Consider the following 23,150-nt stretch of genomic DNA (forward strand, 5'->3'; position numbering starts at 1 on the left):
TGAGAACATTTACGACCCCTTTTTTTTTTTTAACTGCTGGTGTTTCTAAATTTTCCAAACCCGACCTGTCTTGTGTAAGAAATTATAAAAGCTGTGCAAAATAAAAACTCTACCATGCACTTGCAGTGACCTGGCTTGATCCCTGGTCCCCTGTGGCACTTCTCCCCTCCTAGCTGTCCTCCTACTGCTCTGGCCTTGGGCCCCTCCCACCTCTTAAAGGCTGGGGTCTGAGCCCGGCAAGGTGGCCTCCCCTGGGAGGGGGAAAGGTCCTGGGGCCCCGTGGAACGTGAGAAGTTTGAAAAAGCACATTCTGTGCTGTAATTTTATCCTCAGGAAGTGAAGAAGAACAGACATGGACCCCAGTGGCTGATGTAATAATGCAGGCCTGTCAGTACGTACTCATTTAATCTTGGCCATGACTTCTTCGCTTCTGGGTCTCTCCCCAGCTGCCGTGGAAGGCCCGGGAGGTCAGGGAGGAGGGTCTGCCCTGTCCCGGCTCCAGGCCCAGAGCACCACCCGAGGGAGTGATTCCTGGGCAGCAGGGACATGCATGTTTCTCAGGGAGAGATGGCTTTCAGGAGCAATGTGGTCTTAGGGTTTAGTAAGCCAGCAGCACACCCGAGTGACCCCAGCCCCGCGCAGTGCTTGCTTTTACCCCTTCCTCACCGCCTTGAAAATGCTGCTTCAAGCACACCCTGGGACGAACGGGACAGACCCTGGACTTGCCCTTGGGGTGCTCCCGGTTGGAGGTCACTGCCCAGCACCCGCAGCCTAGGCCTCTCTAACAGGCCACTGCGGGCAAACCTGCCCCAGAGCCCACCCCTCTACTGCTCACCTCATACTGGACCTTTGTCCCCAAATCCAACAAGCCTCAGCCTGAACACTGGCTCCCCCCCAGTCCAGCCCCACTTCCAAGCCCTCCCTGCAGGATGCACAGCTAGAGGCCTCACACCTCACACCTCCTCCCTGGCCTGCAGGATCCCACTCTACAGCTACCAGCCCTCCCACCTGGATCCCCGTAGGGTCGGCCCGAACAGGTCTTCCCTCCAAGGAGCTTTCTGAAGCTCAAATATTGAGTGCCTACTGTGCACCAGGCTGCTGGACCCCTTCCCAAGGACCCCCCCCCCCCCCCACAAGGAGTCAGGGCTCATGCCACCTGCCCCAGGCATGACATTAACTTAAAGGCACTTGTGTTCTCTTAAAAACAAAACAAAGCGGGTCCTTTTTGTCTCCTTATTAATTGGCCCATAATAATTTTCTGACTTACTGCCCTGTTAAGGCACTTGACTCTCCTCTCAAACCTCCAAAAACAGGGATGGATGCTGCAGGCATTTGTGCTTTACCTCCTGAGGCCTCAGTCACCCAGGGATCCCCTGTTCCTAGAGGTGAGTCACCTGGATGTAGGTTGTCCAGTTTAATCGCCATGGCCTCAGAGGCCTCCAGCCAACTCCTGCCCCTGTTTTGAGTCTGGGCTGCTCCTGGGGCCCACATGCTTTTCTGGCTCATGGGCCTTGCTGAGGCCTGAGCTGGGTCAGAGGCTGGCGATATTCAAACCCAGGCCTCCAGACCCCTAGCTCAGGGCCCACCAGCCATCACAAGCACTGGACTAGGAGTCAGCAGACCTGGGTTTGGGTCTCTGCTTACGGAATGTTCTATTTAGATTCTAAGAAGAATAAAAGGAAACCGTACATAATCGTTGGATTCCTAGTGGCCTCTGTATCACCAGGGCTCACTACTCATTGTACATACTCCTGACATATACCCCCTAGTACCAAGTATATATAATCTTTAAAACCTGTCCCTGAGATACATATCCATGGTAACCCCCGTGTCGATTTCAGAAACAATAAAATGCAAATAAAAGAACAACTGTGTGATCTGCCACACCGCAAGGTGTGGTCCTGACCACAGGAGCACGAAGAAGGAAGTTGGGCGCAGGCCTGAAGGCCTGAAGGTGTCATCTGACTCCCATTGTGAGGGAGAAAGCGTCCAGCCAAGCCCAGTCCCAACCGGCCAATCAGGACTTCGTGAGGCGCTGGGGAAGGAGGGCAGGGGCAAGTCTCTGACCCGGACCCTCCCCAGGGAGTAGGGAGGGGGTCCCTTGCCACTGCCAATCTCGGGGACTGGGGGGGAGGGGCGGGGAGCGGCGTCGGATTCGGCTCCTACTTAACCCCCCCCGGACCCCCCGCCGCCCAGCCACCCGCGTAGACCGGAGCCCAGCGCCCTCCCACTTCGCCTTCGCACCCTCCCTCCCCTCCGCCTGGCTCTCCAGGCCCGCAGGCCTCCCAGAGCCGCGGCTCGAGGACCGTCCCCTCCGGCCACACAGCGCCTGGCCGCCGATATGGACGCGCCGCGATCTGGCCTCTCCCGCCTCGCGGCTCTCGGACCGGCCCAGGAACCTCCCCCGCCTCAGCCTCACAACCTTCCGCGGCTCCCGCAGCTCGCGCTCAGGTGCGGGCCCGCGAGGGCCTGACCGCGCCCCTCGCCCCTCCCGAGGGGAGCCAGGCGGCCGGAAGCCCCAGGCCCACCGCCAGGGGGGCGCACAGACGGGAGGGGCGAACACTCCCCGAGGGGGTGTTTCGCCGCTCGAGGAGTGTGACAATTAGTGTCCGAGCCTGCAGGCCTTGGAGGGTCCTGGCGCTTCCACGTTCGTTACCGCGGCGTGTCCCCATTATACAGGCGAGGACCCTGAGGCTGGGCGGCGGAGTCGGGATCTAAACCCAGACCCCAGGATCCCAGGCCCAGTCCGGAGCGAGCGCACGCCACCTCCCGCCCCGCTGACCCGCATCGCGCACGCCGGGAAGCTCCCGGGCCGCGCCGGCCGTTAACTCCCCGGCCGGGCCGGGCCCCACCTTCCCGCAGCAGCTCACACCCGGCTTCCTCTCCCGCCCGGGGCGGCGCGGGCGGGCGCACGAAGCACATTCTTTGTCTGCAGCGCCTCCGCACCTCCCCCGCCCGCCTGCGTGTTACGTGCCTCCCGCCCCGCCCGCCCCAGGTCCGCCCAGCCAATGAAGCGCGGCGGCGGCGCGCAGGGCCCGGGGTGTTGTCCGCGCCTCCCCCGCCCGTTGGCTGAGCTCTGCGCCCCGCCCGAGCCCGGCCGGCAGGTCCGAGGGGCCGGACACGCCGCCCGAGGTGAGGGACCACGGGCGGTGCGCGGACGACAGCAAGGGCGTGCGCCCGGCGAGGAGTCGCGCGCTGAGCCGCCGCCGCCGCCGCCAGACCCCAGCCTGCGCGGTGCTCCGTGCCAGGAGGCGGCGGCCAGGCCGGGTCCCGGCCAAGCAGGGCAGGGGGAGCCCTCGACGGCGACCAGCCCGGCGAGGGGCCAGAGAAAGAGGACAAGGAGGAAGGGCGGCCTCACCGAGGACCCGGCAATGGCGCTCGACTTTCTGGCTGGATGCGCTGGGGGTAAGGAGGCGGGCGGGTCCCGCCCGGGCGCGTGCGGGGGCCGGGAACGCCGGGCCGCCGGGGCGAGGCGTCCGGGCTGGGAGGCCAGCGCACCTGCGAGCTCTCGGCCCAGTGGCTTACCCTGGGGCTGGGGATTCCTCGTCTGTAAAATGGGTTAGCAGTGCTCTTGTCTCACGGGATTCTCGTGGGCGTGAATTGACGACAAGCCGGGAGGGCGCCTAGCGCGCTGTCCGCGAGGGCAGGTGTCTTTTAAGTCCTTCAGGGCACGTTCGGACGAGAGGTCTGGCGCTCCGGCGCAGTACCGTGGCTGCCAGGGGACTGCCAGAAGGATGCCCCACCGCCCTCCTCGCCCGAGGCCAGCAGACGGCGAGGCCCCGAGCCCATGTCCCTCTCCCCCTCCCCCCGCCCGCGCCCACTTGGAGCAGGTCCCCTCCCTCGACCCAAGAAGTTTGAAGCTGGCTCCACCCCCTCTCCCGTAGCCGTGTGGGTGGGGCCGGGGCCACTGGACGACGCCCTAGGGAGATGGCCTAAAAGGCGCCGGCACGAACCCAGGCACCGAGTCACGCTTTGGCGCCCCGCCCCCTTCCTCCGTGGTTCTCTTGGGGGGGAGACTCCACCCGGCTGGCAGAGTGGGCCTGACACGCCGCGCGAGCGAGGCCTTGGTCTCACGCGTGCGTGTCACCGGCATCGGGCACCGTCAGCGAAGCCGGGGCGCGGCGCTGGGGTCCTGTGTCCCCGGGAGGACCTGAGTCAGTGTGCCGTACGGGCTCTGCTGTGGCCTGACCGTTGGGCGTCGGGCTCTGCACTTGCCTCTTTGGCCTTTAGTTTCTCTGCTTTTACTTGTAGAGTTAATGTATTCAACAGGTATTCACTGGGAGCCAGGTTTAGCCGTCAGGAACTCAGCGGAGTGGACAGAAGTGGCAGGGCTCTGCCTCACGGGGAGAGGGCTGGCTGGGTGTCCCCAGGCCCCGTCCAGTCTCTGACATCAGGTGCTTCTCTTCTCCAGCACCTGCCCCTGTTGGCTTTAATAGAGCTCTCAGCTACCTGCCAGCCGTGGGCACCCTGGAGGAAGAGGAGCGTCTAGTATGTAAACCAGTGCGGTGCTAGCTTCCTGTGCTGCACGAGAGGAGGCTGGTGGAGAAGGGGGTGTGCCCAGGAAGTGTCCCAGACGGTTAACCCAATCAGGCCTCCAGGCCCCAGAGCCTTCAGTAATTTGGGGAGCATTTCTCCCAAGCCCAGGGTGCCAGAGGAGACAGGAGGGGTTGGCCTCTGTGGACCCAGCTCTCAATTCCCCCCATCCCCATTCCACTCTCTGCTCTTCCCATCCCCCTCGAGGGACCTCCCCTAGTGTCCTGCCACCAGGCCGCCGGCTCCTCCTGGGCCCCAGACCCTTCTCTACCCACCCCCAATGGTGGCTCAGTCCCAGGGCCAACACCGCTTTCCAGCCCCTTTCCGCTGGGCGGAGTGTGTGTTCTTTCCCCAGACGGGCAGGATTCCTTCTGTATTCACGCAGGCGTTCTGGGATCCACGGGGATTGGGGTGGGAACACTCATCCTAAGGCCAGGCCCATCCCCCCAGACACACTTGTTAAGTCACTCTGGGCTCTTGCTCACCCAGGACCCTGCCTGGAATGCCTTCTGCCCATCCTCACCACGCCCACCTGGGAGAGAGCCTGTCCAGGCCCCAGGGTTGGGGCAAGGCCAGGGCCCAGCACCCTGGAGAGCTGTAGGTACTCCACGGCCCCCGAACCGACTGCCCTACCTGGATCCAGGTGGAAGCCTGGGGCTGGTGGTGCCCACCTACTCCCGCACTGTGTGAGCGGAGACGGGAGAGGGTAGAAGAGACCCTCTCCTGGTATACAGGACCCAGGAGAAACCTAGGCCCTCGGAAGTGGAGAGAGGCTGCCGTGCTCTTCCCTTCCCCCAGCCTCACGGGCGCTAGGGGCCGGCCCACAGGACAGTGACCTGACTGTGTCCCAGGCCTGCCTTCCGGGCCCCTGGCACGGCCTGGCCAGAGCAGAGGGGGCCGCCCAGGAACTTTGCGCGGGCGGCGCCCCTACCTTGGGGCCTGGCCCCCAGAGGTTGCCTGGCTCCTTGGGGTTTGAGCTCCTCAAGGCCTGGAGGTTCAGGGCAGACGAAGGCTGCCTTTCCGCAGCTGGGGTGCCTCTTGATTCAGATTCCCCGGAGGAAGGACAGTACATCATCTCTGATTGGCTGGGTGTGGGCCATGTGTTCAACTTCGCCTTCCGGGAGGTGCGGGTGGGACCTTGATTGACAGCTTCCCCGAAGTCTCCTGGGGTGGAAGGGTCCCAATGCCCACCTGCACTCCTCCACCGCGGGTCAGTTCCTGGTCTGACCTTGGGCTCTGAATGAGGGTCCCCTTGCCCCAGGCATGGATGGGAGGAGAGAAATTCAACCACAGGCAGTGGGACCCTGCATATGGGGGACAGGTCAGTCATCCTGTTGTCCCTTCCCACCACTTCTTCTGCCAGGCGCCTCCAGGATAGTGGTCCCGCCACCTGCCCTTGAGGGTCATGGGATGGGGGTTGCCCCTAAAAGGCCAGCTTAACGTTAAGGCAGTGGGCACCGGCTTTGGAGTTGGGAGACACGGTCCACTTTGGCTGCTGTGATGTAGGCCCCTCTCAGGGAGATGGCCCTCAGGCTTCCTGGCTCTCAGGGTGACTGGGAGGTTAAAAGGATAAGGATCTGGGGGGCTGGGGGCCCTGAGGGAGGCAGGCCCATAGCCAACTCTTGTTTCTGTGGATGGAGATGTTTGGGGTGAGGGGGGCCAGCCCCTCGCCTGAGGGCACTCAAATCAAGGGAGAAAATGGGAATGCAGCTGCCTGCTCTCGGAGCCCTTGGTGGGGTGAGGGGCGCCTCTCCCACCCCAGAGGCTGATGAAGGCTGTTGCTGGCACCTGGGCAAGTCTGGGACCAGAGGCGGGGGCATCCACCCACAGGAAGGGGACCCCCCCCCCCCCCCCCGCCCCAGCTGGGCCTGGCTGCAGGGGGCACGGCTGGAGAGAGAAGGAAGGCCAGGCAACACACCTCAGGCGGTGTTAGGTTTCCAGAGCCCGAGGAGATCCAGTTACAGCCCACGAAAGGAGGTTCTAGAACTAGGATTTTCAAATTCAGAAAATTCAAAACATGAAATGAAAAAGAAGGTAGATCTCAAGTGATAAAAACAAAGTGTGTCTCGAAGACCAGAAACACAGAGGTGGAAGTCTCGAGGGGAAAGACAGGCTTGGGGTGTCTTTTCACCCACCTGTGAATGTTAGGGGTCCCAGAGGGAGAAAAAGGTCTGGAGATGATGAATATGATGAATAGATGATAGTGGAAATTTTCTCTGATCAGGAAAAGGCTGGTCTGCGCTGGGGGAGCTCTAGGCTGGGTTCCTTTAAAGAAAAAAGACACACCCTTGGTGTCTCCTGGTGACATTCCCAAAATCTACAGATAAAAATCTCAGTGGCTTCTTCATAGAATAAATAAATGATTGACAAAGGAGAACAGACAAGCTGGCTTCTTCATAGAAGAAATAAATTATTGACAAAGGAGAACAGACACGCTGACAACAGATTTCTCATCTGCAGCACTGGAAACCAGAAGATTCTGGGACATTGCCGCCCTTAATGGCCTGGGCCCGGAATCCTCACCGGAGCACAGGACTGTTTTGCCCTAATGGCGTTAAAGAAACAGATTTTGCAGATGAGCAGGAGTTCAGAGGGCATGTCTCCCGTGTGTTACAACTGAGGGCCATAGTCAAGAAAGGCTCCAACGATCGGAGTAGAGACCCGAGATGGCGGGAGAGGTGACGAGAAGGAATAGCCCTGAGTCTCGTGGGGTTTGTAGGTGAAAATCAGTGGAAGCTGGCAGGGTGGGAACCCTCTTGGGGGTAGGGTGGGGCAGTAGAGGGCAGAGAGAGCCTCCTACTCTCACCCCATGGCGGGGACGGTTCTTACCCTGTTTCTACATAAGCGTTATGAGTGTTCAAAAGCAGAAGTAACTCTTAGCTGAACTTACAAATTAACAAGCAGAAAGGGGATAAATGGTAGTTTGCCTGAACCAGCAAAAATGTGGAAAGGAAAGGAAGTACTTAGATCATGCCCATAAAATAAGACGGAATCATGTCAGATCTCTTGTCTTGGCAAAATCTGAGACTGCTGCAGGCCGGAGTAGAAACCAAAACCCAGCTGTAAATTGTTTGTGGAACAACTAAAACAAAGCAGTAAGACAAGGTTGAAAATTAGGAACTGGACAAAACTATACCAGACACACCTGACCAAAAACAAAGCAGGATCGGCGAAGCTAACATCAAACAAAGTGGATTTTAAGGTCCGAAGCATTAAACAAGATGAGGACATTATACAAGGATTAAAAATACAATTTATGGGGGAATTCCCTGGCAGTCCAGTGGTTAAGACTCCATGCTTCCGGTGCAGGGAGCACGGGTTCGATCCCTGGTCGGGGAACTAAGATCCCACATGCTGTGCGGTGCGGCCAAAAAGTAATAATAATAATAGTAATAAATAAATTTTTAAAAAAATACAATTTATGAAGAAGCGTAATAACTCCCGTTGATTTCTGGGCATCCACGAACATGGTAACCAGCTCTGACAGGGAGCTCTGAGTTATTAAGGAGGGCGGCTCCAGGGCCAGAAGGTTTGGGTCCAGACCTCGGCTCCACCACTTACCTAGCTGTGTGGCGTGGACATATTACTTTTCTATGCCTCAGTTTCTTCATCTGTAAAACGGGCTAATGGTCCTTTCTTTACATATATCAGAAAGAGAGTTGGTACACGGACAAAACTAAGAACGGTAACCAGAAGGTAGAAACGTTACTGTTTGTTACTCAACAAATGTTAGCCTGTTTAATTGCTATATTTAATTATACATTTAAATATAGCCAAAAAAAAAGAAGAACTGTAAGATGTACACACATGAAATTCTAGGGAGGAAAGCATGGGAGTCAGTGCAGCAGTTTACCCGACCTCACTGAGCCTCACTTCTTCCATGAAGCAGAGTAACAAGACTGCCCGATTCACAGGGATGTTTGTAACCCACACAGCACGCAGGACTCTCTCAGGTGCTTGTGGGCCATTTGGAGGGGGAGCCTTTGTCCTCTGAGGGGGGCTGGATTCGGACAGGTCCTGGACTGGTACATAACCAAGCATGAACGCCTCAGGTCCTGGGTCAGCACTTCGGGGGCCAGGGGCGGCCCTGGGGAGGTTGGTCCTCACACCTGTACAGGCGAGGAGAGTGATTCCCAGACACCGAGTTCTTTGTGAGCTCGACCAGCTGGTGTAAATGGCAGAGGGAAAATTCACATCTGGGCGAGGGGCCGGCCCCAAGTCCAGAGCCCCTGGAGCCCCCAACCGTGCCAGGTATTTGCAGTGATGTGAGCATCTTAGAAATGGCACGTGCAGCCTCCCAAGGGGGAACTTCTTTTGTCACCTGCGGTGAGCAGCAGGGCGGAGGGAGAGTCACCAGCTTTGAGCTGGACAGGTCCTGGCCTGACCTTGAGGCGGTCACCCTCACTTACCCTCACGCGGAGGATTAAGGGGCTCCTGGGATGTGCCAGGCACGTCCTTGCCAGAACCGTGCCCCACGCTGCGGTTTCCGAGGCACCTGGGTCACACGTCCTCCTTTCTCCCTCCAGGTGTGGCAGGTGTGCTGGTGGGACACCCCTTTGACACGGTCAAGGTGAGTCTCTCGTTGAGGTTTTATTCTGAGGCCCTCGTGGAGGCTCAGACATTGGAGGGAGGCCTGCAGCGTCCTGGTGGCTGGACCCCCCTTTCCGGGCACCACCTCAGGAGCCCTTCCAAGGTCCTCCCACAGGTTCTAGAATGAAGGTAGAGTCAGGGTTCTTCTCCCTGCTGCCCAGGTGAGAGGCAGCTTGTCCACCGGGCCGAGTTGGCCTTTCCTCCCAGGTTTGTCCCTACAGTCTCCCAGCTGGGGCTGAACTTGGAGGTCCATCCTGGGGCTTGGCCAGCTGGGACCGAGGGGGGCCGAAGGGCAGGTTTCCTCCCACCCAGAGCAAGGGACACCCACCCTGTCTTTACGCAGAACTCCTCCAGACAGCTTCCTGAAAAAGTTCAGAGAGAAAATACAGAAATACAGAAAAATCAAACCTTGTCAGCCTTTCCCGTGACCGTGATCTTCACAGAGCGGTGGTGATCAGGGCTGAGAAACTGAGCAGTCGTTTCCCGAGGGCTGGTGTGCACCTGTAGGGTGCTGGTGGCTCCAGAGCATGGCCCCGGGGCTGGCGCCCAGTTCCCCCTCCGCCAGCCCGCACCTTGGCACACCGTCGGGCCCCAGGTTCTCCGACGCCTCAGCGGAAACCAAGGAAGTCCGCATACCCAGTTGGAAATTCCCAAATAAGATTTCCCCCGTTTCTGGGGTTTCTTGGTCCTTCAGCTATAGGCAAGTCAGGACCCTTCCTTGCCGGCTTCCCCTGGGAGCCCGGTGAGCTGCCAGCAGCAGGCACTAGGCCCGACCTGGTGTCCCGCTGTGAACACTGAACCTGGCGTCTCTTCCCAGGGGGGCGAGGGCAGAGCACAGGCAAGGACGGCATCCCTAGGTGGGTTTGAGAGGACTCTCGGTCTCCCCTTTTTTCGGGAACCCAGGTGTTCCTGGGCTGAGAACAGGTCTTGTGAACTAGGGCAGGGACCTTCTCCAGCACAGGCGTGAGGGCCCTGCCTTATGCACTGGCTCTGACTTTAAAAAGGTCTGTCCCGGGAATTCTCTGGTGGTCCAGTGGTTAGGACTCCCCGCTTTCACTGCTGAGGGCCCAGGTTCAATCCCTGGTCGGGGAACTCAGATCCCGCAAGCCACTCAGCGAAGTCCCCCCCACTGCAAAAAAAAAATGTCTGTCCCTGGGCCTTGTGCAGCTCCGGGCCCTCTGCCGGCTGATGTGCCATGGGACTGTGGGCCAGTCACTTTACCTCTGGGCCAGCTGTTCTGACCTGCACAGTGAGGGGTTGGCAAGATTACTGAGGCCTTTGGGCCCGGTGCTCAACAGTGTAGTTTGTGCTGGATGAAATGCTAGTTCCGAAGGGCATGGAATTCCTTCCAAGCCACTCTGAGCGAATCTGGGGAGGAGTTAGAAAGGCCAGGCTTTCTGGCCACTCAGCAGCCCCTGAGCCCTCATACGGGCCTGCGGAGAGTGAGGCGCTGGGGGAGCCTGCCCAGCTGCCCCCCGCCCCCCCCCGCCCGGAGCCTGCCCACGGGCCAGAGCAGCCCAGGACAGCCAGGCGGGGTCCACGTCATGCTGTGTTTCTATCGCGTGTTCATGTGTCGTGAGTGCCTGTCAGAGCTGCATCCAGCCAGGAAGTGTCTCCAATTCACTTCTTCAGCCCAGCTTTGCAGAGGCCTCTTTGAGCTAGGACTCAGCCAGGCCTGGCCAGGCCTTCTGCAGCTCCCCGCCCCCGGCCCCTCAGTCAGGCCCCCCAGGCTGGGGGGCACTTTGCTCTGGCGTCTCGAGCTCCCTCGGATCTCCTAAGCCATGACCAGCACCCCCGGCAGTAATTTGAGCACGGGAACCTCTGCCCCACTGGGTTCCTGCCCCCGGGACATCCCTGTCCCCCCCCACCTTACCTGGCACCTGGAGGGTGGGCTTTGAGGAGATCCATTTGGAACTGTGTTTTTGCCACCGTGGCCCAGCGGCATCACATCTGGGCAAAGCTGTCTTTAAAAAGCCAAGCTTTTGGTGTGCGGGATAGTGTGGCCTTTGTGAGCTTCCACCATGGCGTACCAGGGCCAGGGCCAGAAGGTGCAGAAGGTGATGGTGCAGCCCATCGATCTCATCTTCAGATGCTTGCAAAATAGATCTCGGATTCAGGTGTGACTTTATGAGCAAGTGAATATGCGGATAGAGGGCTGTATCATCGGTTTTGATGAGTATATGAACCTCGTATTAGATGATGCAGAAGAGATTCGTTCTAAAACAAAGTCAAGAAAACAACTGAGTCGGATCACGCTAAAAGGAGATAACATTACTGTGCTTGAAAGTGTCTCCAACCAGAAATGATCAATGAAGTGAGAAATTGTAGAGAAGGCAATGCAGTTTTTTTAGGTGTCCTTTGTTAGAAGTGTAGTTCTAAAGCATTTGTTCATATTGTTTTGCTCACCTTTATGTTACTACCAGATGACAATAAATGCTGTGGGATTGTTTTTATTAAAATATTTACACTGTTTCCTTCTAAAAAAAAAAAAAAAGCCAAGCTTTTTATTCTGAAGGGGGAGAAAACCCACCCCCAGCAATCACCACGGACACTCTTGTCCCATCCATGGGCTCAGATACTATTAAATTGTGCTGATTCTAGAGACACTCATTTGGTTTGATTTAATGCTATATCACCAATGGCCTTTTTTTTTTTTTTTTTTTTTTTACTGACTGTTTTCCATTATAAAAGTTTAAGCATTCTCAGTCAAAGAAAATTGGGAAATGTGATTTTTTTTTTTAATGTCTTTTAATCATCGGCTACATACACATTTTTTTGGTCGGCTTTCTATTACAAAAGTAATGTAGGTCATAAAAAATGTTCACCGTAACAGAGATATATAAACTAAAAAGAAAACAAAAACAAAAAACAACAGTCCTTAACGTAACCTTTCCCCCAAACCTTGTTAATGATTTCTACCAAAAAACAGACATGTACCCAGGCCCATATATATTGCTTGCTTCTGGCAAAGGTGGGATTTACTTCATAGCTCTGCGGTGGTTATTTTAATTGAAGTGTCACACACGGAGAAATGTGCACACGCGCTCCGTGTACGAATCTATGAATCACCGTGAAGCACACACCTGGGAGAAGAAACGAGGCCGGTCCCCCCGAAGCCCCCCCTCCTCTCCTAACACCTCCGCCCTCCGCTTTTCCAGGCGGCCACCATCCTAACTTCTCATCCGTGGTCTGTTTTACCTCTTCTTGAACCTCATGAACTTGGACCTGGGCTCCGGAACGCGTGCAGGGACGCCCGTGTTCCATGTCTGTCCACGCTGTCTTATGGCCGCGACATTGGCAGTTTGTGCCTCCAGGTCTTTGGATCTGAAATCTGAGTCCAAAGTTTGGTTTTCCTCTGTTGCACCCAGAACCGCAGCCGCTGTCCACAGACACACCACCTTCACACATGTTTCTGTGGGAAGGCCATTTTCTGTCCTGTGTCACTGGATGTGACACTGACCAGGGACACCATGTCCGAGCCCTCTTTCACCAGGGAACAGCCGGCCCGGGCAGGGGAGGGGGTGGGGAGGCTGGGGGCTGGCCTCGGGGGTCCCTGCCTGGATGTGATGTTGAAATTTTGTGTTGCTTTAACCGCCTTTACTTTCTGAGCTAGGGGCTGTCTCCATCCATAGCAAAATGTAACTTTGTTGTAGATGAGCGTAAGCCTCACCCCGGAGAGCGCTAGTAAGTACAGACCAGGTGAACCCAACGCTTCTCTTCTCTGTCGTCCCCCCTCGCCCCCCCCCCCCCCCCCAATCAGACCCTGGGCCTGGACCCCACCCCACCACGCCCCTCCCCACCCCCCATCCCCCAGAGTTCCCTCCCCAGCTAGGGACAGGGAGGGTGTGAGGTGAGCTTGGGCCCAGCCCAGATCCTGGGGTGGGAGCCCTGGGGGCTGGCTGAGAAAAATCAGGCCCCTCTGGATCAGGGAGTCTTCATGTGGGGTCTCCCAGCCCTGTCGGGGAGCTGGGAGCCTCTGGGGCTTGTGCGAATGACCACTTTTCCCGGGGTGGGCCCGTCAGTCCTCAAATGAGATCCTGTCAAGACTTAAAAGACTCCGCCGGCGTGTCTGAAAGTCCAACCCACGGAGGGAACAGCTCCGTTTCACATCATGTCTGCTGACACAGCCCTCTTGGTGCCAGTGTCGGGGGACCACAGGAGGAAGAGACAGTCCCCCAGAGACCCCAGAACATTGAAGGGAAAATGAAGAGCCTCCCATCACAGAAACAACCTGAGACAGAGCTCGTGGTGTTAATATGTTCTCCAAGTTTACCGAGTGGTTGTGCTTTTCTCCTCTGAGCTGGCAGCCAGGGCAGGGAGGGGTGCTGGGGTGAACGTCGCAGGGTGCCCGCGGTGGTCAGCTGCCTCTCAGAGCAGTGGCTGCCAGCTGTTGGTTGAGGTCCTCGTGTGCCGAGATGGTATTCTTTTTTTCCTTACAAAACATTTCCTGTAAGTGCATTCGCCAGCACCCCTACCCCACCCTGGCCCCAACCAACACAGCCACTCGTGTCCCTGGAGTGGACAGCCTTGACCGAGTTGCAAAACATCTCTGAGCCTCAGTCTTCCCACCTTTGAGATGGGAGTGACCAAACCCACTTCGGCCAGTGATTATGCCTGTAATGGTGATAATCTCTGAGTCGGAGCTGGAGACCAGCTCCCGGAATGGGACCTAACCTAGCTCACCCCGACCCGCGTGACACGGATTTGGAGTTCAGGAAATGTGCTCCTGCTCTGCACTGTGGGGCCCGCGTATCAAGGACAGAGAGAAGCTCTCGGTCAACAAAGAACGCTTTCACAGTGAGGTTCTGGCCCGCTGGGCTCCAAGGGCAGCACAGCCTGATCCCCCAGGCCCCAGAGTCGCTGACACGGTTCCCAAGGAGGCTGTCAGCTGCTCTCCTGCCACCGCTTTACTAACTCATGACCACTGCCCTCACCGGGGGACACTGGCAGAAACCAAGCAGAAGGCCCACGAGGCCCGAGGCTCCTCACTTTCAGTGCCCATTGCGCGCTGCCGGCCCCTGGTGAAGGGAGCGTGTGGTGGGATGTTAGATCCTGAGCCCCTTTGGCATCGGCCACGATTTGCTACCGGGAGGGTGGGGAGGTCTCGAGAGATGTCTCCTGCCCCACTGTCAGTACATGGTGCAGAGATGGTGAGGCAGGGGTCTTGAGGACCCCTGCCCCTCTGCAGCTAGCTGTCTCCGTGACTGCCCACTGACAGCCTTCCCTAAAGAGGCACAGACGCCCAGCCCTGCCCCACCCTGGAACTCCTAAAGCCACAGAAAGCTCCTTGGCTCCCTGCCTTCTGGGTCTGGCCTTGGGCCTCCTGGAGAGAGCCTCCCCGGGTGTCCTGAGTGCTGGCCCCGGGGAGCTGGGTAATCTGGCTCCACTAGCCCGCCTTTCACTGGGCCCCTCCTTCCAGGTGCGGCTCCAGGTCCAGAGCATGGAGAAGCCCCAGTACCGAGGGACCTTGCACTGCTTCCAGGCCATCATCAAGCAGGAAAGCGTGAGTGGCCTGGGGCCGGTGGGGGTGTGGCGGGGAACCAGCCTCTGGGATGCTGCCGTCGCCAGACCGCAGAGCTGGAAAAAGAGGCTTCGGGGCAACTCTTGGGCAAATCCAGGCTTTGCGAATGGCAGGGTGCAAGTGCCCAGGCCTCTCAGATTGAGGGCTTCGGTTCTACTAAAATTCTGCTTGATCCTCGTGTACCGCTAGGGTGGGCCGGGGCAGCCGCCAGCTGCACGGAGGGTCCCTGGAGAGGTGGGCTTGGGCAACCCCGGACTCCAAGCGGGAGCGCCCCTGACGCGTCTCTGTGCGCCCCGCAGGTGCTGGGCCTGTACCGCGGCCTGGGCTCGCCCCTCCTGGGGCTCACCTTCATCAACGCGCTGGTGTTCGGCGTGCAGGGCAACACCCTCCGGGCCCTGGGCCGGGACTCGCCGCTGAACCAGTTCCTGGCGGGCGCGGCGGCGGGCGCCATCCAGTGCGTCATCTGCTGCCCCATGGAGCTGGCCAAGACGCGGCTGCAGCTGCAGGAGGCGGGGCCGGCCCGCACGTACCGCGGCCCCGTGGACTGCCTGGCGCAGGTCTACCGGCGGGAGGGCCTGCGCGGCGTCAACCGGGGCATGGTGTCCACGCTGCTGCGCGAGACCCCCAGCTTCGGCGTCTACTTCCTCACCTACGACGTGCTGACGCGCGCGCTGGGCTGCGAGCCGGGCGACCGCCTGCTGGTGCCCAAGCTGCTGCTGGCGGGCGGCACGTCGGGCATCGCGTCCTGGCTCTCCACCTACCCCTTGGACGTGGTCAAGTCGCGGCTGCAGGCTGACGGGCTGCGGGGCGCCCCACGCTACCGGGGCATCGTGGACTGCGTGCGCCAGAGCTACCGCGCCGAGGGCTGGCGCGTCTTCACGCGCGGGCTGGCCTCCACGCTGCTGCGCGCCTTCCCCGTCAACGCCGCCACCTTCGCCACCGTCACCGTGGTGCTCAGCTACGCGCGCGGCGAGGAGGCCCGGCCCGAGGGCGACGCCGTGCCCGCCGCTCCGGCGGGGCCCGCCTTGGCCCAGCCCTCCAGCCTGTGACGCCCGGGCCCCCGGCACCCGAGGGCCCGCGCTCTCCCGTGGCCGCTTTTCCAAAACGCAGCCTAGACATAAATCGGGCCCCCGGCACCGACCACCCTGCACCGGACGCCCAGACCCCGTGGGCTGTGGACTCCATCAGACCTGGGTTGAATTCCACGCCTCAGCTGGGTGACCCTGGCCACAAATTTGACATCCTCGGTTTTCTCCTCTGTGAAATGGGGACCCTCATACCCGCCTTGTACAGTCCGGCCGGAAGCTCAGAAATGATGCCCCTGCAGCGCCCAGCCTGGCACTGTTGCTTGGAGTCTTCCAGAAACCCAGCCAACACTCCAGCCCTTTCCTGGGATCCCAGCCACACCGCCGTGGGGTCTCTGATGACCCACCCGTGAGCTTGCCAGCGACTCGCTAACGCTGCAAATCCTCCACCTGGCAGAGCTCTCGGGACACTTCTTCACCTGTCCAGTCTGTGTTAGGGACAGAGAGGCAGCTCAGGGGCTTCTGGTGTCATAGAACTGAATCCTCTGCAAGGCTGGGAATACTCCTACTCCTGACGCTCCCACTGGAGGGTAATCTGGGGGACCACTAAGAAGCCATGAGACCTTCTGGAAGCTCCGTATTGGCCTAGGGGCTGGGGTGGGGGAGCGGGCACAGGTCAGTGGGAGGGGGCGATCTCAACAGTTAAATACAGCCATGGCAAGGAGAAGTCTTTGCACCCTCTGGGCTTCAGGCTGCCCATCTGTAAAATGGGGACGTGGGTCGGCGGATGTCTGGGGCTCTGGCCCACTACCAACGGCCAGGAACCAACACCAGGGTTCCCCAGGAAATGGTGTCTTTCCCAGGCAATCTCAATGCTTCGTGTCCCTGTGAATCCTCGCAGGGCCTGTGAGTGGGCACAGGTACCGCCAGTTTGGGCCCCTCCAGGCCGAAGGGCATCTGAGCCCGCGCTCCCGGGGCTGTCACTAGAAGCAGGGCTGTGGTGTGAGCTCAGGGCAGCCGGGCGCATCCGGTACATCGTGGCCGTGAGAATGGGCGGGGAGGAGGATTCTTTTGCACGAGCTGGAGGTGACTGTGGCCTCCTTTGCCCCGAGTGGCGCTCAGCCTCTTGGGCAAAGTGATCAGCTCTCCCGGGAGGCAGGCTGTGCTCAAGGAAGGACAGGACTCCCACCTTGTACACGTGGCATCATTGTTGTACAGAAACCGCCAAGGGAATAAAGTGTTCTGTGTTTTTTTTTAAGACGATGGGGCTCTGTGTATCATAGAGGAAGAGGTCTCAGTCCCACCCCGACACTGGAGTCAGAGGGGCCAGCATGGTGGTGGTCTGCATGACCTGGGCCAGCTACGGGGTACCTCCAGACCCTCGGTTTCCTCATCTACAAAATGGGGCTAACGGAGGCGTGAGGATTAAGGGAGTATAGCTCAGAAACATGCTGAGCACGGTCTCAGCCAGGAAGCGAGCGCTTCTCCACGTCTCTTGTGACCCGGTGATGGGAGGCCTGGTCCCCGCCCATCCTCCAGCTGGGCAGGGCAGGCGACGTGTGTGTGCTAGGAGCTCTCTGGAAGTACTGAGGTGGGCGGGCTCAGGGGACACTAGCTGAGGCCAGACTCGGCCTCCCGGAGGAGGGGAGGTCTGAGTGGAGCTCTGAAGGGCGAATGGACCTGTCCCTCTTGAGGTTAGACCTAGCCCAACCTAAGTGGTCCGAGAGGGCTTCCTGGAGGAAGCCTTGCTTGCCAAAGGAGTGTCTTCATGTCTGCTCACCCCCACTTCTGCCCAGCCTCCTGCAGTCAATCCTGGACACGCTGAGTCTCCACAGCTACCAGCCTGGACTCTCCTTCCAACTGCTGAGCCAGAAGCCCCCGCCCGCCTGCAGAGGAGGGCAGGAGAGAGGGCCCAGCTTCCGCTCCAGGAGGGGCTCAGCTCTCCTGTGCCTTCACAGCCCGTTGAATCCCCAGCATCAGCCTGTGACGTCAGGCTTGTCTGCAGCTTCCAGGGACAGGAGGGCGGGAAGGGGCTGGTGACCCCGGGCAGGGTGTCCTCAGACACGTCACAGGCTCTGTTAACCCAGCGGTGTTCCCCCTGACCCCCAGGTCCCAGGCAGCAGCTCCTTCCCCAGTGAGGTTCCTCTGGCCTCTCTCTCACTTCTCTTTCCTCTGAAAGAAACCAGGCAATTGCTAAAGCCCAGGGTCCCCCACTCCTGCCCATGCTGCGTTGGTTAAACGTTACCAAAAACTCAGGCGGGAGGAGGGGTTGGAAGAGGTGTAGGGTTTGTATGGATTTTTTGACATTTTATTTTCTCCCTGATTTGAATTTTTACTTGTTTTATTTGCAATGAATACTATATTAACATGGTACAAAGTGAAAAATGCAAACGGAACCCGGGCTATGCTGCGAAGAGAAAAACCGGGTCCCCACCTCCTGGCAGCCGTGCACCCCTCCCGGCTCCTGGAGGACCTCCCGGCGCGTCCCAGGCGAGTCCCAGCACGCGGGAACATCCACACTCCCGCAAAGCACGGCCCAGGTACTGACCGTTCTGTTCTTTGCTTTTTTCAGTTGACAATTATCTTGGAGATTGTAGCAGTTTCCCGGGGCTGCCATAACAACGGCCCACAGATTGTGTGGCTAAAACAACAGACATTTATTCTCTTAAGTTCTGGAGGCCAGAAGTGTGAAATTCAGGTGTCAACAGTGTTGCTTCCTTCTGGAGGTTCTGCGGGAGAATCTTTCCTGGCCTCTTCCAGCACCTGGTGGCCAGCAATCCTTGGCTTGTAAGCACATTGCTCCAGCGTCTGCCTCCATCTTCATGTGCCCTTTTCCCCTGTGGGTCTCCGTCTTCTCTCCCCAGCCCCACCCCGGAACCGGGCGGCTTGCAGGATCTTAATTCCCCAACCAGGGATTGAATGCGGGCCCCCGGCAGTGAAAGCGGGCATCCTAACCACTGGACGGCCAGGGAATTCCCTGTCTTCTCTTTTTATAAGGACACCAGGCGTTGGCTTAAGGGCCCACCTAACTCCTGGATGACCTAACTAATAACACCTGCAAAGACCGTTTCCAAATAAGGTCACATTCACAGGCACCTGGGGTGAGGACCTCAACATGTCTGTTCAGGGGACTCAATTCAACGTTCCTTACTTTATTCTTTCAGCTACGCTTGGAACAGTAACTAGGCGGAGACAGCTGAACAGTCGGAGGAGGGGCAACAGCTGACCAGGCCTCAGAGGGACAGTGGGGCTGGAGCTGCGGGGGCAGATTTGGCCGAGGCCTGGGAGGGTGGACGGGAAGGAAGGGCGGCATGGCAGACGCGCCCACGTGCCTAGAATCCCAGTTTGTTCTGTGCTTCGGTGTGTCCTGTCCAGAAAAAAAACCACCTTTCCAGACTCCCTTGCAGCTAGAGGTGGCCATGGGTCCCAGATCCTGCCAGTGAGATGAAAGCTGTGGCTGGGGCTTCTGAGAAAGCTTTGTGAAAGGGACACACGCGGCTGTGACACATCCCTTGCCCTCTGACCCTGCCCCCTTTTACTGATGAAATGGGGACAGGATGCCTGCAGGTGCAGTGGGGATAGAGCTGGCCCCGTGGCCTTGGTGGGCCACCGAACCAGCCTGGCCTGGGGAAGGCCAGTCACACACTCTTCCTTGGTTTCTCTGTCATTTGTAGCCAAATGCATCACGACCCGGTAAGGAGCTGGCAGGTTTTGCCTGGGGTGGGGGGTGATCTGGGTCATGCCTTAAAGACCCCCCAGGAGGCTGTGAGGTGAGTGGGCTACACTGGGCAAGAGGAGGCAAGCCTGGGTGGGGGCATCTGAGCCAAAGGGCAGTTCCAGGCTGGGAAGGGAGGGTGCCAGCGGCAGGTGGGCGGGGCCACAGGGGAATGAAGGGAGACAGGTGAAGCCCCCATGCAGTTTGAGGGAAACCCCAAGTCAACCCACCAAACCGTCTTCCCCGATTTCTGCAGCACGGGAGGCCAGCTGTGGGGAAGTGCAACCTCCTCCCCGTGCCCCCTCAACGCCTCTCTCCTTTTCCTTTTTTATCCCTTTGGGCCCCAGGCACAGGGAGTGGACAAAGCATGCCCCTCCTCCTGACATTGTCCTCACTGGCCTGACCTGGCCCGCCTTCACTTATTTAATCATTTCTCCTGGTCAAAAGCCCCTCGCCCCACACAGAGCTGGGGCCTTCATGGCTCCCCCATGGGGGGGCGGGTTCTTGTGACTGCAGGAACAACAGATCAGCCCTTTGCACACACCTCCCCCCCCTTTAATGCTCCCAAGAGCCCAACAGAGGACACCAGCGGAGGGGGGCGGCCCTGTCCAGGGTCACAAGGCCAGAGCCGCAGGTCCTATGGGCCCACAGCCCTCACGGCGACCGGCCGTCCTCCACCCACCGGCGGGAGCTTCACAAGAGCCAGGATCGACCTGGGCTCCCGCCCTACCCGCCCCACCGACTCCTGGTGGCCGACTCGTCAAGTTCTGCGGTTGGAGTGGCAGTTCAAGTAGCAGAGGAGCCTGGGACAGGCCAGCACCCACTCTGTGTGAGCCTTGGTCTCAACTCCCTTGCTGCGTTGGTGCCCAGACCCTGACCTCATGGCACCCGCCCGGGCTCCCTGGGGGAGGCAGCGTCCACCGTGACCAGGGCACACTAGCTAAGGCTGCTGGGAGCTGAGCCTATGCAGAGGGAGGGAAGGCAAGGACGCAGGAGAGAGTGAAGCCGGGACATGGGGTTGAGTGGCCGAATGGCGACAGGTGATCTGCTGGCAGCCTGCAGGCTGAGAGGCAGGAGTGGCAATCAGAGAGCAGGACGCCCAGGGACGGACTGGAGGGGGCGGGTGTCAGTGAAGACAAGGCAATTTGGGGGCAGCCACGGCAGTGGCATTCAGGGGCGGGGTCATCAGGAGGAAGAAGCCAAGGAACAGACAGGCCAGACGGGGGTGGACCATCCTAGGACAGATGCTGAGGTCACCAGGGGTGGTGGGGAGCAGGTGACCTGGCACTAGAATGGGGTGACTGCAGCAGAGCGGGGCTCAGAGTCGGGGGGGAAAGGGACGATGAGGAGCCCAGTCCCCTGGCCCACGGAAGGAGGGTGAGAGAGACAAAGCAGCGCTGGCCTGGGGGGCTCCCACACCCCCCTCACTGAAGCCTCAGTGTCTCCCGCCCTCCCGATACAGGTCCTGACTTCAGCCAAGGTGGCCAGGCCTCCTGGGGCCGCTGCTCCCCCTGCCCCACCCTCCACGGGCAGGCACCACCCTCTCCCTGGTCTGGGCGTGTGCCAGGAGCCCTCCCAACCCCCGCTCAGATGACCCCCCCAACGCGCCCCCCCCCGCCCTCCCGGCCTCTCCTGGGGGCCAGCCCAGCGCCCACTCCCCTCCTCCCTTTGGTCCCTGGTGGGCAGGCGCCTCCTCCTCCTGGACTCTCCGAGGCAGGCCCCTGGTCCCCCTGCCGCCCCCCCTCACGGTGGAGCAGGCCTCCCATCTTCCGTCGAGGAAGACGAAGCTCCCGAGGCCCAAGGTCAACAGGCCCAAGGTCATGTGCCCTTCGTGTTGGTCAAATGCCAAGGCCTTTCCAACCACCGTGTCCCCTCCCCCTGGCCTGGGTTGGGGTCCACCTGCAGGCTGCACCGAGGGGGCGCTGGAGGGTGAGTGAGCCCCCTCACCCCCGGCAGGGTGTCCGCGGCGGGCACGGGGGGCCGTGGGGTGCCGAGGCGGAGGGCCCCTAAGCTCCTCACGGCGCTCGGGCTCCCGAAACGGCCAGGCGTCTCCAGGGGAGCTGGCTTTCGGGGTCCTGGCACCTCGACGCCACGCACGTGCACACCTGTCCCCACCAGCCCAGACGCGACCCCCGCCCCACCCGCGGGGGTGGCCAGAGCCCAGCGCCCCACTCCCCCCACAGCTGGGCTGCTCCAAAGCCGGAGGCGCGAGCCAGCGTGGGACCTGGAACCAGAGCCTGAAGTCGCCATGGCAGAGCCTGGGGTGCGGGGGAGTGGTGGGCAGAGCTGGAGAGGGGCTCTGGCCACCAGCTCCGGGGACACTCGGGGGATCCGGTACATAAGCAACACGTTGCAGAAGGCGATGGAAGGCGGCTTGGACCAGGTCGCTTCCGGCCAGACAGGCACACCCTTCCTCAGGGGCCTCCTGCCCTGAGGCTGCCCTCCCTCCCCAGCCCCTTCCTCTCTTTTCTTTCACAGCACTCCCCATACTTATCTTTTATCATCTCCTGCCATCTCCTCTACTAGATGTAATCCTAGTGCGGTTCCGTCAGCACCTGAAACAGGGCGTGACACATCATTGGTGCTCAGCTGAGTGAATAAACCTGGCAATTCAAGGACAGGGAAGCTTTGGAAATGAGAAACTCCAAGAGGGAGGCGAGAGGCTGGAAAAGTAGGTCGGGGCTGGGGCTTAGGGTTTTACCGGGTACAAGCAGGGAGTCACTGGAGGTTCCGGTGCGGTGGCAACTCCCACGCTGGAGCCTGGCACGGCAGTGATGGCAGGCCGGAGAGGAGCAGCTGGGGCCAGATCTAGGAGCTGAAAAACTGCCGGCAGTGGGAGTGCCCGGAGAGCCAGATCCAAGACCAGGAGATGCTCTCTTCTAAGAGCCAGAGAGGCTGCCGAGCTGGGAGCCCAGAGGCCACGGCGTCCGCCACAGACAGGGACCAGGGCTTCTTAGAAAGGGGGTTGGAGATGAACTCAGGCTGAGGGTTCTGGGGCAAACAGAGTGCCGCTGGGAGCCAGGTAGCCTGGGTTTTGACTTGCGGCTGCCCGAACCTTCACCAGTGCCCCTCATCCATGGCATGGGGTGATCTGTGGAATTCCTCCAAGGGCAGTCTGGAGGAATAACTGAAATGGTGTTCACAATGCCAGGCACGGTCCTGGGCACAGCTCTCAACAAATGGTATTTTCGCTGGGTGGAGGTACGGGCACGTGCAAAGGAGGGACGTTGGTCTCACTGTTATCTGGGGGTACCCACAGAAAGCAACGCCAAAGCCCTCAACAATCCGAGGTCCTTCCCATCTCAAATCTGAAGACACGCGCACAGTTTTTCACCACGGCTGCTCCCCGGCTCAGCTCGACCTTGGCCCTTCACTTGGCAGTCTGGGCCGCACGCGGGCCTGGACGTGCCCCCTCAGCCACATTCTGTCAGCAGCCCTTCCATCATTAACAAAGAGGAGGTAAAGTCACATGAATTAAGGGGTAATAATAAACCTCGATCTGCAGTACATCAGTCACAGGAGCCTAGCTGGGTGAGGGTGGGGAGTATTTCGTTCCCCAGCCCCTAAATCCTATCTAGCTCTCAATATATTTACCAAGTGTTAAAGAGTCTATCCCAGTTTTAGTAAGCTTTTCTTTTTGGCACAGAAGCTTCCAGAACTAACACTGAGTGAGGGTCATGGACCCAAGTGCATGAGAATTTCATTTGGCTGTGCTTTCTAAAAAGTGGGTGAAGGGACTTCCCTGGTGGTCCAGTGGTTAAGACTC

The 23,150-nt window shown here is 59.3% G+C and overlaps 2 protein-coding genes and 1 pseudogene across 7 annotated transcripts in view; 2 read left to right on the plus strand and 1 right to left on the minus strand.

The window, feature by feature from the left end:
* Positions 1 to 3,782, minus strand: part of SLC25A47 (solute carrier family 25 member 47) — an 18,643-nt gene extending 14,861 nt beyond the window's left edge. The window contains exon 1 of one of the 4 annotated variants that reach the window (XM_068540540.1): positions 3,526 to 3,782. The gene's annotated coding sequence lies outside the window, so the exon portion shown is untranslated. Of the gene's footprint in view, positions 1 to 2,852; positions 2,929 to 3,498 lie in introns of those variants that run through there. The other 3 variants (XM_068540573.1, XM_068540548.1, XM_068540556.1) reach the window with 3 other exon arrangements.
* Positions 3,266 to 16,927, plus strand: SLC25A29 (solute carrier family 25 member 29). Of its 3 annotated transcripts, none has more exons than XM_068540589.1 (4): positions 3,266 to 3,405; positions 9,060 to 9,103; positions 14,543 to 14,626; positions 14,944 to 16,927. In XM_068540589.1, the coding sequence occupies exons 1-4, from the start codon at positions 3,372 to 3,374 to the stop codon at positions 15,691 to 15,693; spliced, it is 912 nt and encodes a 303-aa protein (XP_068396690.1). In that variant the 5' UTR covers positions 3,266 to 3,371; the 3' UTR covers positions 15,694 to 16,927. The 3 variants fall into 3 exon arrangements, with proteins under 3 accessions (XP_068396690.1, XP_068396708.1, XP_068396698.1); XM_068540607.1 differs by lacking the exon at positions 3,266 to 3,405 and adding an exon at positions 12,777 to 12,807; XM_068540597.1 differs by lacking the exon at positions 3,266 to 3,405 and adding an exon at positions 12,737 to 12,807 and having other exon boundaries at positions 9,062 to 9,103.
* On the plus strand, positions 11,145 to 11,429 carry LOC137762553 (small nuclear ribonucleoprotein E-like; annotated as a pseudogene).
* Positions 16,928 to 23,150: the final 6,223 nt, after the last annotated feature.

Source organism: Eschrichtius robustus, chromosome 1 (assembly GCF_028021215.1).
Source record: "Eschrichtius robustus isolate mEscRob2 chromosome 1, mEscRob2.pri, whole genome shotgun sequence".
In the NCBI taxonomy this organism is placed as follows: Eukaryota; Metazoa; Chordata; class Mammalia; order Artiodactyla; family Eschrichtiidae; genus Eschrichtius; species Eschrichtius robustus.